The sequence below is a fragment of the Tupaia chinensis genome, unplaced genomic scaffold, assembly GCF_000334495.1.
Source record: "Tupaia chinensis unplaced genomic scaffold, TupChi_1.0 Scaffold142134_1, whole genome shotgun sequence".
Taxonomy (NCBI): Eukaryota; Metazoa; Chordata; class Mammalia; order Scandentia; family Tupaiidae; genus Tupaia; species Tupaia belangeri.
Window position 1 is genome coordinate 822,410 of NW_006201985.1, and position 14,732 is coordinate 837,141.

Consider the following 14,732-nt stretch of genomic DNA (forward strand, 5'->3'; position numbering starts at 1 on the left):
AAAAAAAAAAAAAAAAGAATTATTTACTTAATTTTATTAATTATTATTACTATTACTTTTAACTTTGCTATAGAGGCATGCACTCACGAGAGAGAAAGAGAGAAAGAAAGCTGCCAGGTCTGGAACTCGAACCAGTCAGCCATATGGGAGTTCAGTGCCTTAACCACCATGCTACCTGTTGGCTCTTAAAATATATTTTAATTACCCAGTAATACAAACATTATTGCAAGAAACTCGAATATATGGTTAAAATTAAGAATTCTGCCTGGGGCTGGCAGGTGGCATGGTGGACTCCCACATGGCCAACTACAGTTAGAGTCCCAGACCTGGTGGCTTGCTTTCTCACTCACTCTCTCTCTTTCTCTCTCTCTCTCTCACTGTGGTCAAATTAAAATAAATAAATAAAGTTAAAAAAAAATCCCCTTGACTACACCTCCCACCCCAACTTTCTGCAACCTAGACAGTTTTCTAGGGGTGGCTATGTAACCTTCTGGACATTTTTTTCTCTTTATTTTCAATGACTGTGGAGATGAATTGCTTTCTACTATCACACTGTACAATTGTTTTGCATCTTGCTTTTTTCACTGTTTATTATGTCCTATATTTTTATGATGGTCTAGAAATATCTATCTCATGTTCTAAAATGCTACAAGTTGTCTATAATATAAATAAACCATAGTTTATTTAGCTATTCCTCTATTCATAGATATTTAGCTTCAGACAGCATTTTCCAAACCTTATTTTAAATAAATTCTCATACAATCCCAATATGTAAAATAATATTTGCTCTTGATCTGTCTCTATATAACAATAGAAAGTGAACTGTAAGAAAACTTTGACAAGAGAAAGCATACTCAATTCCTAGATAATAACTTGGGCAAATTATCCATTTGTGCTGTTTAATGTCTTTTATGCCTCGATTGCTGGGACCCGCTTGGCCGAACACTCTTTTCTGAATGGATTAGAAATAAACATCAAAATAAACACACAAAGACATGCAAGTAAAGCAAAGTGAGGGTCAGGTAGACCCATCTTCTCTGATGAAAAGCCACAACCTCAAATCAGCCTCAGGTTTATTCTTTTAAAGGGCAGAAAATGAGGAAAGAGGAAATGGAATGCAAAGCCAGTTGTTTGGGGATGTAATTCGTCTGAAGAAATGAAAACAACTGGCGCCATGTAGTTTCTCTGATCTTTTTGGGGTGAAATCCGATAAACATATGTGACTTCCTTTAACCTGGTACTGCTTTGCAGTATCGACCACAGGCAGTTAGGGTTATTGTATGCAAATGCTTTCATCACTTTGCAAATGAAGCTCATGGTACCATGTTTCTGCATGTGTCTAAAGGTAACCATGTTTGTTCAGATTGTCCACTCTCCACATCTGTTTTCTGTAAAATGGGAATAAACATAGTATTTCTCTCACATGGTTGTGGAATAGATGAAGTGAGTTGATGTAGGTCAAGTGCTAAGAGCTGGGCCTAGCAGGTGTGTGCCAGGTAAGTGCTTGCTGTGTGCTCACAAAACTGTGTTTAGACCATATTGTGTGATCTCTAAACAATTGCCTAGGTGTTCAGTGCATTTTATCCACTAGCCTTTGATCTGTTCTAAAAGCATCATATAAAAACAATGCGTTTTGCTGGGCTCTGTTTACTGTAAGGATGTCGTCATGGGTGTTGTTTATCCCATGGCACAAAGTGTCCCTGTGAGAACAAGAGCAGTTTCTCCCTTGTTCAGGAATAGCTGTGTTTCTCTCAGGTAGGCCATTGGATTTTCACCAGGCCAATGTGTGCACCTTTGAACTGATTGGTGGCTCTGGTGGACTGAGATTTTTGACCCATTCCTTTTCTTTCTTTCTTTCTTTCTTTCCTTTTTTTTCTTTTCTTTAAAGAATTGTTTACTATGGCAAGCGATAGTGTAGTGGTTACATTGCTGGACTCCCACATGGCTGACCACGGTTCAAGTCCCAGACCAGGTGACTTGAAACTCACACTGGGTATGTGTGCCTGCCTGCCCAAGATCCCAGGAGGAGAATGGAGAAGAAGGGATTGAAGAATGGCCATCCCCACTGGGGAGTGATTTCTCACTTTCCCTCTCACTGTCTGTCTGTCTCTCTCTTTCTCCCGTAAGTGGGTGTGCCCTGAGGCAAAAACCTCTTTAAAAACTTTTTACTTATTTATTTTTATTTATTATTATTTTTTAATTTGACTAGAAAGAGACAAAAAGAGAGAGAGGGAAAGTAAGAAAGCAAGATACTAGGTCCGGACTTGAACTGCAGTTGGCCACGTGGGAGTCCAGCACCTCAATTTTCATGCCACCTGTCAACGCCTCGACCCATTTTATTCTAGACTCTATAGCATACATTCCATATAAAAACTGAACTTAGAACTTTATTTTTGGGAGCCTATAGGGCACCTGTGTTCACCAGAGAGACAGAGACAGAGAGACAGAAAATGAGAAATCACCCTTCAGGGGGAGTGACCATGCCATAATCCTTTCTCCACTCTCCTCTCGGGATTTTGGGCATACACCCAAATGTGCCCAGCATGAATTTTAAGCTGCCATGTCTGGGACTCGAACCATGGTTGACTACATGGGAGTCCAGTGATGTAACCATTATTACACCATCTGCTGGTCCCAGAACTTCAACTTTCTTTTCTTTATATTTTGGCTAACTGGTAACAACAGCTGTCTGGGTGATTGTATAAGTCAACCTTTTATTGGAATGAGGCACATACTGCTCACTATTGAATGAGGCACAGTTGGAGGGTGGCTGCTGTTGTCTGTGGAAGCAGTCATCCCTTTGGTCTTCTCCCCTTCACTTCCTGTTGGAGAAACGCCAGCTGCTGGTGCTTGGCAGCTGTGCACTCTGACTGCACTAGGGTTCCTGTACAGAGCTTCCCTTGGAGGCCTGGGTCTGTTTCTAGTCTCTCTGTCCACTGATAATCACCATTATGTGCATTCATTGGCAGAGAGGAATTCAAACTACTGTTAAAAATTATTTCCTTCTTGGGGCCAGAATGTGGTGTCGTGGTTAAGGCGCTAGACGCCTAAGTGGGTGACTGCAGTTCAAGTCCTAGACCTGGAGACTGGAAACTCACTCTGGGCGTGTGTGTGTGTGTGTGTGTATGCGTGCGCGCAAAAATTCTAAGAGAATGGAGAAAAAGGGATTGTGGCGTGGCCATCCCTCCTGGGGGGTGATTTCTCACTTTCTGTCTCTTTGTCTCTTTCTGTCTCTCCAGAGAGCACCTATGCCCTGTAGCAAAAATATCTCTCAAAGAAGAAAAAAAAAAAGAAAAAGAAAAGATGTTCCTCTCTTTCCTTGTGTTCTGAGAAAATCGAGGTTATACTATATCCTCGGAGCTAGTCAGAGAGTTTGGCCATGTGAGAACTGGAATATTAATTAATGGAACAACAATAAACTGCCATGCACAAAGAAGTCATTTGTGATTGTTAAGGCCCTTTGTCTGTAGCATGAAAGAGCTTCTCTCACAGTGAACAAGAGGCAGGCTTGAGAGAGCCTGGAGGAAAAGGCAGCGGTGTGGCAGCGGGCGTGGTGTGCCATCCAGGATGCCTGGCACAGCTGTCCTGGGATGTGGCCACTGGGCTCTCCCTCCCACTGTACCTTCAGGGAGTCATCAATGCTTCTTGCACTAGTGAGACTCCAGGGTTTGCCTGCAGAAAGTTCAATTCCCATGTCTGTCCTAGGGCCGGGTATAGACCTCACTGAGGCAGTGATGGGAGGCATGGTATGAGCTGAGGAAGGAGGTGCCCTTTGCTCATGGAGGGAGGTTGGAGAGTCCTTTCTAAAAGTTGAGATATTAGCTTTGCGCAGTGGCAGTATCGTAGCCAATGAGGTTTATCCGAGGCGCGATTATTGCTAATTAAAAGTTGAGATATTAGCTTTGCGCAGTGGCAGTATCGTAGCCAATGAGGTTTATCCGAGGCGCGATTATTGCTAATTAAAAGTTGAGATATTAGCTTTGCGCAGTGGCAGTATCGTAGCCAATGAGGTTTATCCGAGGCGCGATTATTGCTAATTAAAAGTTGAGATATTAGCTTTGCGCAGTGGCAGTATCGTAGCCAATGAGGTTTATCCGAGGCGCGATTATTGCTAATTAAAAGTTGAGATATTAGCTTTGCGCAGTGGCAGTATCGTAGCCAATGAGGTTTATCCGAGGCGCGATTATTGCTAATTAAAAGTTGAGATATTAGCTTTGCGCAGTGGCAGTATCGTAGCCAATGAGGTTTATCCGAGGCGCGATTATTGCTAATTAAAAGTTGAGATATTAGCTTTGCGCAGTGGCAGTATCGTAGCCAATGAGGTTTATCCGAGGCGCGATTATTGCTAATTAAAAGTTGAGATATTAGCTTTGCGCAGTGGCAGTATCGTAGCCAATGAGGTTTATCCGAGGCGCGATTATTGCTAATTAAAAGTTGAGATATGGGGAACTGGGCTCAGGACAAGCTGGGCCTGCTCTGGGCCTCTCTGACCTGCCACTTTGTACAACCATGACCGTCCTCTGGGTGGCGGACACCTGCCTCATGAATATGGGAGCATAGATTTTACTGGAGCAATGCAGATGATCACAATCATCACTTCCTCGTTTAGCAATAAGATCTCTTTTTTCAGCTTGCCAGGCCTCTGGGTGGCCCACTTGAGTCCCTGGTTTCAGCTTTCCATTTGGCATGGAAGAAGCAAGTACTGGTGACATTTGGGCCAACCCAGTGCTCATTAGCAGCTCTGTCTCTCTTCTGTGACCACAACCTGGCCAGATGTACCCTAGAAAGTGACAGCTCCTGTCTCTAGTTCAGGGCACACGTTAAGATTCTGTCTCTCCTGCCATTTCCCATCCTCTCTCTTTCTCCTCTGTTTTCTTGAGTTTCTGGCTACTTTCTATTTCCTGTGTTTTCTCTCTGCTTACCCCCTCAGGCTGTTATTTAGATTTTTCTCAAGATGTTTCACCTTAGTTTGTTTCTCTTAGCTCTAACACTCTCTCAGCCAAGCTGCCAAAGCTGTATCGGAGGTGGGATTGGAATAGGAGGGACATGTAAGTAGATGAAGGGCCTTGCAGTTGTCACTGCCATCCTCCAGCCTCCACTGTGATGATAATGTCAGGCACCATGCTGCAAGGTGCACCTTCTATGGCTCCTCATAACCTTGGCATGAGAGTTAGGAGACACCAAGATCTGTACAGGAGTGGTTCTAACCCAGTTTCTCAGTGGACAGTACCACTCTCCAGTCTCCTCAAAGAGTAGATCCTTATTGTTGCTGGGCCTCGGGCAGGCTGTGCCTCCAGCTAAAGCAGACCCAGCATGTCCAGTCAAGTCAAACTCCGCTGGGTCTGCGTCTGGGGCTCCACTGAGCAACCCCCTCCTGCGGTCAAGGGTGAGATCATTGGGGGTGATTGTGCCAACTTCTAAGACACACCTTTCAGTGGCATGTGGTCTGGTCCTTCTCGTAGTATTTTTGAAACCGTGTGATTTCCTGTTTTGGTGGGTGGTTTTGTATATATAATCAGTAAGACTGTCCTGACAAATTGCATACATCGCATATTCCGTTTGGACGTCAGTAAGATGTTTTTATAACATTTTAAGTGTATTATTTTCTCTCCCTCATTTAGTCCCAAGTAAATAACCACGGTGCTGCTAGTAATGAAACCTACCAGGAACGCTTGGCACGTCTAGAAGGAGATAAGGAGTCCCTCATTTTACAGGTAGGTCCTTTTTGATGGGAACCAACTTCTTGATACTTCTAACTAGGTAGCTTCCTTTACATGAAATGGAAACACAAAAGGTTTTCTCTATTGGAATTTTCTTCTTCCTAACTATTTTTTTTTTAAGAATTATTTTATTTTATCTTATTTGTCATTATTTTTTAATTTGACCAGAGAGAGACCCGGAGAGAGAGAGAGAAAGAGAGGGAAAGGGAAAGTGAGAAAGCAAGCCACCATGTCCAGGATGCAAACCGTGGTTGGCCCTGTAGGAGTCCAGTGCCTTAACTACTACGCCACTTATCGGCCCCACATCCTAACTATTTTTTAAAAGGAGCTTTCTTTTTCCTTTTAACAAAGCAGAAAATAAGTGAGTACAGTTTAACTCTGGACTGAGCTTCGGGGGACAGTGAATTCATTCCTTATTTCTCACATACTCCCAAGCACCTGCCTTCACACACTGGAACCCTGTGTCCAGGCTGATTACTGGGTGTTAAGAGTGGACTAAATGGGGTCTGTCCTCCAAGAGACTGTGAGTCTTGTAAGGGAGCTGCCACTAATAAAACAGAACAATGAGTGATTCAGGCCTAAGGGGGAATGCTAACAGGAGCGAGTCCAGACTGTCTGAAGCTGGATCTAGACTGATCATTCAATGCTAAATCCTCTGGAGTTGTTAACATGGATTAAGCTTTTGATGTCTCTCTTACTTCAAAGAGAGGAACGCCAAAACTTTTCATGGAGAAAGAAGGCCAAAGGAAAATTTTCACTCTTTAGTTTGTAGTCCTTCATAGGACATAAAGCTAGATCTTTCCAGGAAAGCTGTTGCTGAAGCCAGAGCTCACTATGTTAGCTCCCACATGCATAAATCGATTTAGCAAGCATTTCTCGAGGTCTGTCACGCATCAGATATTATTCACAATTTAGAGAACATAGAGATTAACATCCTAATCTAGCTCCTTAGAAAGCCTGGATAAGGTCAGTAGTGGAATGAAGGAGGGGGCAGGTGGGATCTGGCATCCTCCCCAGGCTGTGGGCTTTAGTTTGAAGAATTAGGCAGTAGTTTTTGGTTTTGTTTTTTACCTTACTTATTGTATCTTTTTCTTTTTGTCAACATAAGGGCAGTAAATGAATTTAGAAACTTTGGAAATTTTAAAAGAACTTAGAGAAGTTGGTTAAGTTTTTGGCTTTTTCTTCCAGATTAAAAAAATATTTTTTTGGTCTACCCTGCCTCTTTAAAATAATTAAGCTCTTACCAAATATACAATTTTATATCCTAGTTTTTTTTTTCTTCCTTTCACTGATTTGTTCATTATAAATTATTTGTTCATTATTAATTATAATTGAGGGTCCATGAGTTGTTGGCCCTGGTTTTAGATGCTGGAGAGGTAGCAGTGCGTTTGAAAGATGACATCTCTGTTACTGTACAGTTTCCGTGTGTGTGTGTGTGTGTGTGTGTGTGTGCAAAATAAACCAATACATAAAGTAATTGAGGTGGTGATGAGTTCTGCGGAGAAAAATAAAGCGGGGTAAGCATTTTGCAATCAGGGCAGACCTTCCTAAAGGGAAGTTAGGAAGGGGGGCATTGGATACCTGGAGCAGTGCATTCTAGGCTGGGGAGGTGGTGTCCAGCCCACACGCAGAGCTAGGAGTGAGCTCAGTGTGTGGGAAGAACAGTAAGGGGCCATTGTGGCTGGAGGGATGTGGGAGCCGCTTTCAGAGAGGTAACAGGGACCAGATTTTACAGCACATGATAGCACAGATGTTTGGAGGGATGTGTAATTTGAAACTCTACCCCAATGACATGATTAATGAAAGAGTATCCAATTTAGAATTTTGCAGCAAACAGTATGAAATTGCAAACTTTTAAACCCAGGATCCTTCATGATTGAAAGAACATATTCCTATTTAGAGAGGATTACAATTTAATAAAGAAGTCCTGTGCAGCGGTTCTCTTTCACATTCATGGTTTCGTAAAATTTTGAATTCTCAAATAATCTCTATTTAAGTAATCCTAACCTAATTGGGAAGCTACCCACCAATGAAGTCGAAAGTTGGCCCTCATAGTTTCTATTCTGTCAGCAACTTGTGCAGACTCTCAGGGTTGCTCAGTGCGATCACTCCTGTTCCCCAGTGGCCCATGGAGCTGGTTAGATAGCTACTCAGCCTGCTAGAGCCTCTTGTGTAATTCACACAGCAGCTCAACCAGACTAAATTAATTAATTGGCTATTCCCTTGGCCCAGAATGTCTTCCTGGGTCTACTTGGAGAAGAACAGGACAAGTCACACATAACAAAATATTTCCAGAATTAGTTAAAAACAAACCCCAGATCTCTTACATCACCATTATAACACAACTCCTCTGCAGGAACTTTCATCCTTTTCCCCCCCTTTCATTTCTTTATCCCCTAGTGCCTGAAATAATGCCTAGTATAGGGACTCTAAAAATAAAGTTTTTACTGAATGACGATCACACTGCCTGAAATTATGCCTAGTATAGGGACTCTATAAAGTTTTTACTGAATGACGATCACACTGTGAGATCTTTTTGCATTTTGTCCCAGTTTTCTACACTGCTCCATTCAGGCTGAAGTTGTAAGGCCCCTGAGGCTCTGCAAATCTTTAGTCTTATGCTCCATGGAGCTATAGAATGCTAGAGACCATGTACTGTTCCACTGGGTACTGCCAGCACAGGGCCCCAAGGCAGGTACAAACCATATAAGAGTTCATCATAATAATAAGATTAACCATAAAATATCCATCCCAAACAAGAACTGTAGATCCCAGAGAGCAAAGGCCACTCCAGGAGCCTTTTCTTTTTTAAAAAAATTTTTTTTTGCCACAGGGCGCATACGCTCCCTGGAGAGAAAGACTGACAGAGAGAGGGAAAGTAAAAAGTCTCCCCCTGGGGTGATGGACATCCTACAGTTCATTCTCCTTTGTTCTCCTCTTGGGATTTTGGGCACACGCACACAGGTGGCTTGTGTGATTTTCAAGTCACCTGGGTCTGGGACTCAAACGATGGTTGCCCGTGTGGAAGTTCAGTGCCTTAACCACCACGCTACCTGCTAGCCCCACCACCACCACAGGAGTCTTACCCATTCAAAAGCAGAGTTAGTATTTAGAAAGGCCAGCACTACTGAGAGCATCGGATACCAAGGATTAAAAAACACAATAAAACCCCACAAAGGTTTGTGCTTAAGACAGGCCGAATCGACAGAGGATCTCATTTTTGGATTCAAATGGAAATGTTAGCACACCATCTATCAGCTCCAGGAATATATTTCAATAATTCATTCATCATTTGGGAACATAAAAATGGAAAGCTTAAAGTAGCTGCATTAATATCAAGATGAGCTCCTTTTTAACAGGAGCTTCATAATTCATAAAGTTTATTTGAGCATTCACAGATGAAGTCACATTAACTCTTTGGCACTCTATCATTCTTACAGATTGAGAGGTAAGGTCAGATAAATGATGTGGAAATGACAATGGCTCTAATTAAAAGGAACTGAAGATTAAGTTTATCAGGCTTTGATTTCTTTTGGGAAAACCCCCCCTGCCCCCCATTCTCTTTCTTTGTCTTCCTACTTTGTTTTTTAATGAAAAAAAAAAAAAGTAAAAGGACCCTAGGATAATTTGCTAATAGAAAAGGCTGTGGGGGCAGGACCAGCAGATGGTGTAATGTTTATGTTGCTAGACTTCCATGTAGTTGACCATGGTTTGAGTCCTGGACCCGGCAGCTTAAAACTCATGCTGGGTGTGTGTGTGTGCATGCCCAAAATCATGAGAGGAGAAGGGATTGCAGTGGGACCATCCCCCCAGGGAGTGATTTCCTGCTGTCTGTCTCTTTCTGTCTTCTTAGGTGAGCACATGAACCCTATAGTAAATATCTCTCACAAAAGGAAAAGAAAAGGCTGTGGGGCCAACAGGTGGCACGGTGGTTGGGCAACTGAACCCTACAAGGCTGACTGCAGGATTTGAGCCCCAGACTGGTGGCTTGAAAAACATGCAGAGTGTGTGTACATGCATATCCAAAACTCCAAAAAGAGGAAAAAATAAAGGAGAAGAGATTGTGATATGACCATCCCACGGAGGGGAGGGGGTGCTTTCTCACTTTCTCGCTTTCTCTCTCTCCCTCCCTTAATTTCCTATGGCCTCTGGCAAACTGAAAAAATAAAAGGCTATGAAAACCATCTTCATATGTATTTATCACAAAATTTAAATAACTTACTGTAAGTGGGTTTTCATTAATCTTTTCAATAGAGATTCTTAGTGCTCTTCAGAAAGAGGACTGTTTTCCTGCTACTGAATGTGCAAAGTGGCTCCTGTATTTATGACTTAGAGTCATGTTTTGGCCTGTGAGGCACAAACACCTTTCTGGAGCCAAGTTTTGTCAGTGCTAATACATGCCCTTTACGTCCCACATTCCTTAATTGCTTCAAAACACTTGCCTGATAGGTGAGCAGTCCTTACGCCCTGATGAGAGGGGTAAGGTCATTGGTTAGTTTGCACAGAAGCTTGCACTGCTCTTGCACATGAGGTGGCAGAAGCCCTGGCAGGCAGCTGGGCTGTGCCTTGAGATTGGGGCTGCCCTATAAGAGGATACGGAGCAGAAGTCCAGCCCAAAAGCAACTCTCCTGGCTGCTGGTGTTCTCTTGAGTCTGTCAAGGGCAGGAAACGTGACCCACATCATTCACCCAGCGGCCGAGACTTCCTGGTAAGGTAAAGACTAACTGGAGTTTCCTCCATTCAGGACACTTCCCCCATCTGCCACTCACTGAAAAGAAAAACTATTCCTCGCCTGTGAATCAGTGGTGTGGCTTCACACTCACCTCGGGCGGGGAGACTTTCCTGCACTACGGTGAGTCCCTGCTCCAGCACCATTGCTTTATTTCCTGAAACAGGTGAGTGTCCTCACAGACCAAGTGGAGGCCCAAGGAGAGAAGATTCGGGACCTGGAAGTGTGTCTGGAAGGACACCAGGTGAAACTCAATGCTGCTGAAGAGATGCTTCAACAGGTAGGGTGCGGGGGCTGAAGCAGCCCATGTGTACCCGGCCTACCGCTCACTTTCCGGTCCTGCCCCGAGGTGGGATTGGCTGCTCAGTGTAGTGTTTATCCAGCAGGTGAAACCAGCCTGAACATTGAGAGTGGTAAAGGGCGTAGGGCCCGGAAGGGCTGGCCTGAGACGAATAACCTGCTCAGCTGGTTAGACAGATTCCCAGGTAGCACTTATGTCACACTCATCTTATCACAGGAACATGGGAGTTAATTCGTCGGTTATTCTGTGCCCCTTTCCCACCATCGCTCTACTCAGACCCTTTCATTCCATGTAGTTTTCTTTGATTAAAATGATTATATATAAATAATTTAACATAGTTTAATAGGTGTCAAAATGAAAAGAAAATATTTAGCTGTTCTCTTACTATTTATACATGGCTTATGCTGTTTCCGTCTTCGTGATATGCGCATACAATTTACAAAGCTGTACTCGCCTCAGAGAAGCAAATTAATCCTCTGATTTTGTATGCTTTATATAATACAGTGGCTTTTCTATTTATAATTTTGCTATATAGTCATTTTTCACTAGTACTTACTTTTTTTTGAGTGAAAGTATCATAATTGGCTAAGCATTCTACTTCTGCATAGTTTTACTGTATTGCGAATAATGAGCTGTATTTCTTAGGAAGAGGTGGTGAATTCTTATCAACCATCTTTACAGAATCTGTTGAGAAGCCAATTAGATTTTTTAATGAAATGTATATATATATAAATAAAATCTATCTATCTATCTATCTATATGTATATATATTTCACATATGACATATCTAATGAATGGATCTCCTTACCTTAAAACATTCTTGCATTTTCAGTTATTTTGAAAATGACACCATGAAATGTATGTGTGTATACTTTGTAGCTCCTGGCTTACTACTTGGCACATAAAAGATGCTCACCAATTACTTAAACAATGAATGTAAGTCTCTTTAAATGAGTAGATCCAATTACACGACTGTGTATAATCTTTTTTCCCCAAAGCGCTGACAGTTTTTTATTGTTGTGATTACCATAAGATTCAAATTGATTCTAGACATTATAGTAATGAATACAGGCTTTGCATTTGACGTTTGGTCTGAGGATACACATCTTAGTTTCAGTGCTTGTTTGACTGCATTTAAAGAACATAAAAGAAAAAAGCAAACAGCATTTAAAAGAACCTTCAGTCCGTATTTTTATGCACGTGTCCTCATAAAAACTAGTTCCAGCAGCTCAGAAGTTGTTCGTTTGTTATCTTTTCATTGCTGATTAATAAGTTACCACATTCTTGGCTCCATCTGATTTTTCTATGTAGATTATATGCTATTTCTCTTCCTCATATTCCCTGGAAATCTGAGTAGCAAAAGCAGTTGGAATTGAGATGTTTAGTTTTTTTGTTTTGTTTTGTTTTTAGTTTCTTTCTTTTCCGAGAGAGAAAGAGATGGACAGAGAGACAGACCCCAAGCAGTGACATGTTACCAGCCAGCCTGTAGTCTGCCAGATGTGAACCCAGAACTTTCCTGCATAGATTAGCCTTGCAGAGCGTCCTGTTTTACTGTGGCACCACCATCTAACCCCAAGTGGTTTTTGTTTTCACTCGTTTTGTTTTTAGTTGAATTGTCCTTTGGAAAACCCAGGAAAGAAAATAACCTCATGGGGAAAAAAATCCCAAATGATAGAAAAAGCATTTTCACAAAGAATGCATAAAACAATCCACTGGATTGTGTGTATATTCCAATCTGCATGAGATGTGCTTTTGAGGTGGAAGGGTTAAGAGAAGAAGATAATGGAGTGCTGCAAACAACCCTGAAAGAGACCAGGAAGTGTTGAATGTGGAAGGGAACGAGTCAGAGAAATGTCAAATGGTTGATGTTTCAGGAAGGTGGTGCCTGGCAAGTGACACAGTTGGAGGTCAGAGGATGGTGCATTCGTGTGCCCAAGTTACCCACCCGCCTGTGCTGGCTTCTCTTATGGGACAGGACAGCTCCATTGTCAGTCTTTGTCAAGGTCAAGGTGTCTGAGTTGGGGCCCAGCACTGCCTGGGGAGAGGCTGACTTGTCTCTGTACATGTTATTCCATGGATGGAATTTCAGACTTGGGTCTTAAGCCAAGTTACCCTTTACGTTCTGCTCATTCCAAATCTTTCTTCTGTGCTAAGAGTGAGCTGCCAGGCATGTGGTTTTTATGTGCTGTAGAGGGGGATGTCTTGTATATTTTGAAGTATGGTAGCTCTTTATTTGCCACTTCTGGATTTTAAAGATCTTCCTGAACTTGACCAATTTATTTTTATGCCCAAAGGCTTTCACTGTGCTCTCTCAGTCTTTCAAGGGTAAGGTGATAGGAGCGTGGGATATTCCTTTCTTAACAATGTGTGAGTTCAAGTCACAACTCCCACTTACATTTTGCTAGGCTTGATGGTACCGGAGCTTGTTATCTTTGAGTTCCCAGTTTCAGTTCCTAAAGCTGAATGTTCCACTATGGTTGCTGCTTTCCTGCCATCTGCTTGAGGCTGTTTGTAAAGACACTCAGTTCCTGCACCACAGTGCTGATGCAATGCCATCAGGGACTGGAGTACATGCCCATCCTCCAAACTGGGGGCGGGCAGTGACTTGCCCGGCCTGACTGAGATATCCTGCGCTGCAGGGCTCTTGGCTTCAGGTGGTAGAAGCAAGAATGACTCATGGCCTAGAGGCAGAGAGTAGAGGCAAACAATTGCCTTTCTGCCAGCCCCTGAGCCAAGCCTGCCCAAAGACCTGAGGAGTGCTACACAGACCTTGTTCCTATTTCTGCGTGGGGCCTCCTGACTGTCTGGAGGCTCAGTGTTCCCCCCACCTCTCCAGGCAGCTCCTGATAATCCCGCATACTAAATATGTCCTGTCTAAAGGTGGCAGCTGCTACCCAGCTCAAGCTGACCACCTGTGGAGGCCCAGTGAGACTAGACATTCCCATTTTTCACAAGAAGCTAGGAATTCAAATTGAAAATGTTTTTCTATTTAAAAAATATTGGGAACTAATATAAATTTTTAAAAATACTGTGTGAATCATAGAGTGCATATCTACAGTCCAGCCTGGCCTATATAACTCTAGTCCATAATTCTGTTCTGGACTTTACCCCCTGGCTGGCTGGCACAGCATCTGAGGGAACCTAAGGAAACCTACATCCAGTGAGCAGAGCCCCTGCACCTTGATGAGCTCCAGCGATCCCACTGAGCTGTCTCTCTCCACAGCTGTTCTCCTGACCAGTGCCAGCCTCCCTCCAGGAGTGCAAGAGGAGGGAGTTAGTTACCCATGAGCCATGCACCCCTCAGCCTGGCCTAGCATCACTCCATGCTGATCCCCTACTCCTGTCTGTTTTCATCTATACATGAACTCATATGGCTGCCAGAAAGACAGAATAAAGACTGCCTTGAGGTTAGACAGACAAATCAGGATCAAAATGAATGAGCACGGGGCAGGGCCACATGAGCAACCCGTAGATTCTGAACACATTTGAGAGCAAAATAATGTTTCTTGTCTGAAGTCTCGGGTGGGAAGGGTCAGCTACTTACATCTCTCAGTACTGCCTGTAGAAGCATCTGCTCAGATATAGTCTCAGACTCATTGAACATGTCTGGGTTTTCCAGAAAATATTCTACACAAAGAGACATTTTTTCAGGAAATGTAAAGTGGATCTTTAGGAGGAGTTGGAGAGATCTTGAGTCAGTTTTCACTGGTCTGAGATAGTCTGAGCCTGAGTAGTGAGCTCCCAGGGCTGGGTCTTGTCTCTCTGGTCCTTAACACAGCTCAAAGCATTGCCCAGATGCACACCAAGGCTGTCAGAGCTCAGGGTCCAGATTTGAACCCTAGGAGTACAGACATGGACCAGCAACTGCCTTGGGCTCACACCGTGTTGGTAACAAAACCTCTGTATGAAAGGGAGGTCTGTGGGCATATTTGAGATCTCTGTTGATTTTTTCTAAAGTGTCATCTGTGGGCCCTCTGGGGTT

The 14,732-nt window shown here is 43.0% G+C and overlaps 1 protein-coding gene and 4 pseudogenes across 8 annotated transcripts in view; all 5 read left to right on the forward strand.

Moving 5' to 3' along the window:
- The window catches only part of PPFIBP2 (PPFIB scaffold protein 2), a 159,065-nt gene that overhangs the window by 79,409 nt on the left and 64,924 nt on the right, over window positions 1–14,732 (forward strand). For 5 of the 8 annotated variants that reach the window (XM_027766291.1, XM_027766290.1, XM_027766292.1 and 2 more), the window contains 2 exons: window positions 5,622–5,714; window positions 10,616–10,729. In XM_027766291.1, the coding sequence (XP_027622092.1) occupies window positions 5,622–5,714; window positions 10,616–10,729 (207 nt within the window). Of the gene's footprint in view, window positions 1–5,621; window positions 5,715–10,283; window positions 10,434–10,464; window positions 10,573–10,615; window positions 10,730–14,732 lie in introns of those variants that run through there. The other 3 variants (XM_027766294.1, XM_027766296.1, XM_027766295.1) reach the window with 3 other exon arrangements.
- On the forward strand, window positions 3,821–3,971 carry LOC114005100 (uncharacterized; annotated as a pseudogene).
- On the forward strand, window positions 4,055–4,205 carry LOC114005102 (uncharacterized; annotated as a pseudogene).
- LOC114005101 (uncharacterized) lies at window positions 4,211–4,361 on the forward strand (annotated as a pseudogene).
- LOC114005103 (uncharacterized) lies at window positions 4,367–4,529 on the forward strand (annotated as a pseudogene).